Consider the following 2,828-nt stretch of genomic DNA (forward strand, 5'->3'; position numbering starts at 1 on the left):
ATCACTCTTCAAATTGGAGGAGATTACATTAGGTAAGAAGAAACAGGTATATTGTCAGAAAAAATGTCACACACACACCTGCACGCACATCATTGGTCTTACCATGAGTAATGTTAAGGACTGAAAGACAGGACTATAGTTGTTGGAATCAAAGTGTGCCAAGTATAAAAAAAAATATTTTGAATACTGAAGTTAAGAAAATACATTGGAAGGGCCCACCTGATAGCTCAGTGGATTAAAATGTCTGCTCAGGCAGATGCAGAGTATGGGGTTTGATTCTGGACATACAGTGCAGTGTCTGACCCTCCTCAGGGGCATGCTGAAATGGTGATTGAGACCAGCTATAGTGGTGCATGCCTGTAATCCCAGTGATTAGGAGGCTGAAAACAGGAAGATCACTATGAGTTCTATCTGTGTAGTGAGATCCTGTAGACCCTATACTAAATCTATTTTTGCAAAATAAAGGAAAAAGAAGATACATTGATATCAGACGTAAAACTCCGTAGCGCCCCACTGCCTACACCCAAAATGTTGGAGAAAATTTCTTCTGGAAGAGAGTATAGGATTTACTCATAGCTTCATCCAAGGAGACAGGTGAGTCTCTGACCCTAAATATCTACCACTCTGTGCTCAGTACAGCAAGGGCATTGAATCCAGGTAACTCCCAACCACTTTAGTCCCTCTCTAAGTGAATCCAGATCTTGACTTCCTGGGACTGCTCTGTGTATGCTTTTCAAAAGAGCAGGTAATGTTCAGACAGAGCATAACTTCCCATGCAGTAATTTTCTGCAAGACAAGAAGTGGATAATCCTGCATACAGCCAAAGGAAGATGAAGAAGAAACCTGTTTTTGAAAGCATAAATTCTAAACATTGTTTTGTTTTTCTTTCTCATTTATGGTATCATCAGAATGTCATTTCACAGGAATTATATAGTATCAACAGGCTACATTGAAGTCCCCAGAGTGAAATGACTATCACTACATAAAATGTATTGAGAGCCAAAGGACGATGAATAATCCATAAAAACTTAATTTTAGAATAACAATTATATGCCCTGAATCAGGATTGCTGCAACAAATTGTGTGCAATACCAAAGTAGTGTAAGCATTATCCCTGGAGTCAAAACTTCTTGGTAGAGTCACTATCAACATGAAATTCCTGTGATTTCAAAAACTTAATGATCTCTGCTCACTTTCAGGATAGAAGTACTTTGAGATAATACATTCATGTGAATTCCATGTGGTAATAAAGGAGTCTTAAGTACCACAAGGTTCATGCTGAAAGAAAGACTGAAATGTTTGAAGTAAAATTCAAATTCCCTTCATATGGTTAAATTCCAAGTAAATATTTTGATACTGTTTAATATAGATTTTATTAAACTGCAGAAACATTGAAGTGATTGTGTTAAATTCTGGGCCAAATACACAAAAACACCAACTGCAGATACACAGGTAATTTTTCAAACTTATTATTCTACAGCTAAATGCAGCAGGACACCATGGGCAGTTCGAACTCCACCAGTGTTCCTGACTTCATCCTCCTGGGGCTGGTGGATTCCGCAGAGGCACAGCTGGTCCTCTTCCTGCTCTTCCTCCTCATCTACCTGGTCACAGTGTTGGGGAACGCAGGGATGATCCTGCTCATCCGCCTGGACCCCCAGCTGCACACGCCCATGTACTTTTTCCTCACTCACCTGTCCTTCCTCGACCTCAGCTACTCCAGTGTCATCACCCCAAAAACCTTACAGGACTTAGTGTCCCCCACCAAGACCATCTCATTCCTGGGATGCTTCACCCAGATGTACTTTTTTGTCCTCTTGGGTGTCACTGAATGCTTTCTGCTCTCCTCCATGGCCTACGACCGCTATGTGGCTATCTGCAGCCCTCTGCACTATCCAGTCACTATGTCTAAAAGTCTGTGCGGGGCCCTAGTGAGTGGATCTTATTTGTTTGGCTTCATGAACTCCATTGCTAATGCAGCTTGCATGCAAAGTCTGCGTTTCTGCAAAGCCAATGTCATCCATCACTTTTTCTGTGACACAAACCCAGTGTTAGCCCTGTCCTGCAGTGACACCTATGAGGTTGAAATCACGATATTCATTCTTGCTGGTTTCACACTCATTGTGTCACTTGTCACTATATCTGGATCTTACATGTCCATCCTCTCCACTATCCTGAAAATTAACTCCACTGCAGGAAAGAAAAAAGCCTTCTCCACCTGTGCCTCCCACCTCCTGGGCGTCTCCATCTTTTACTGCACTATGATCTTTACCTACCTCAAGCCGAGGCAGTCCTACTCTGTGGGTGAGGATCAGGTGGCCTCTGTGTTTTATACCATTGTGATCCCCATGCTGAATCCCCTCATCTACAGCCTCAGGAACAGAGAGGTGAAGAGCGCAGTTACTAGAATCATGCAGAAGAACGGCGACTCCAGGCAATTAATAGAGTAGCGATGCTAACTATGTGTGATTCTCCCTATTCATGTTTTCTGCTTAAAATCTCTTTTATTTAACTGTTACTTAATATGTGCTTTGAGATTTTTATCAGCATTATTTTAGAAATTCATATTTTAATTCTAAATAATTAAGTCTGTGTTATATTTCACACATACATTCCTGTGATTTTAAGAGACATTCTTTTTGAAAATAGTAAAATTTGCAGGTTCTTTTTGAAATTTTAAAATTTTGCATATCATTTAATATCAATCATGTTTCTATATGTGGGGAATTTTATAATTACATAGAGTTCTATTTTTTCATGAGTCATTGTTCTTATAATACAGTGTGTCAGGGCAGATTGAGGAGGAGCAACTACTTTGACACCAAACA

General features: G+C 40.3%; 1 protein-coding gene across 1 annotated transcript; it reads left to right on the forward strand.

Moving 5' to 3' along the window:
* The first annotated feature begins 1,499 nt into the window (after positions 1–1,499).
* LOC101570783 (olfactory receptor 8H1-like) lies at positions 1,500–2,450 on the forward strand. The gene has a single exon (XM_004645790.1). The coding sequence runs from the start codon at positions 1,500–1,502 to the stop codon at positions 2,448–2,450; it is 951 nt and encodes a 316-aa protein (XP_004645847.1).
* Positions 2,451–2,828: the final 378 nt, after the last annotated feature.

Source organism: Octodon degus, unplaced genomic scaffold (genome assembly GCF_000260255.1).
Source record: "Octodon degus isolate 3935 unplaced genomic scaffold, OctDeg1.0 scaffold00239, whole genome shotgun sequence".
Lineage (NCBI taxonomy): Eukaryota > Metazoa > Chordata > Mammalia > Rodentia > Octodontidae > Octodon > Octodon degus.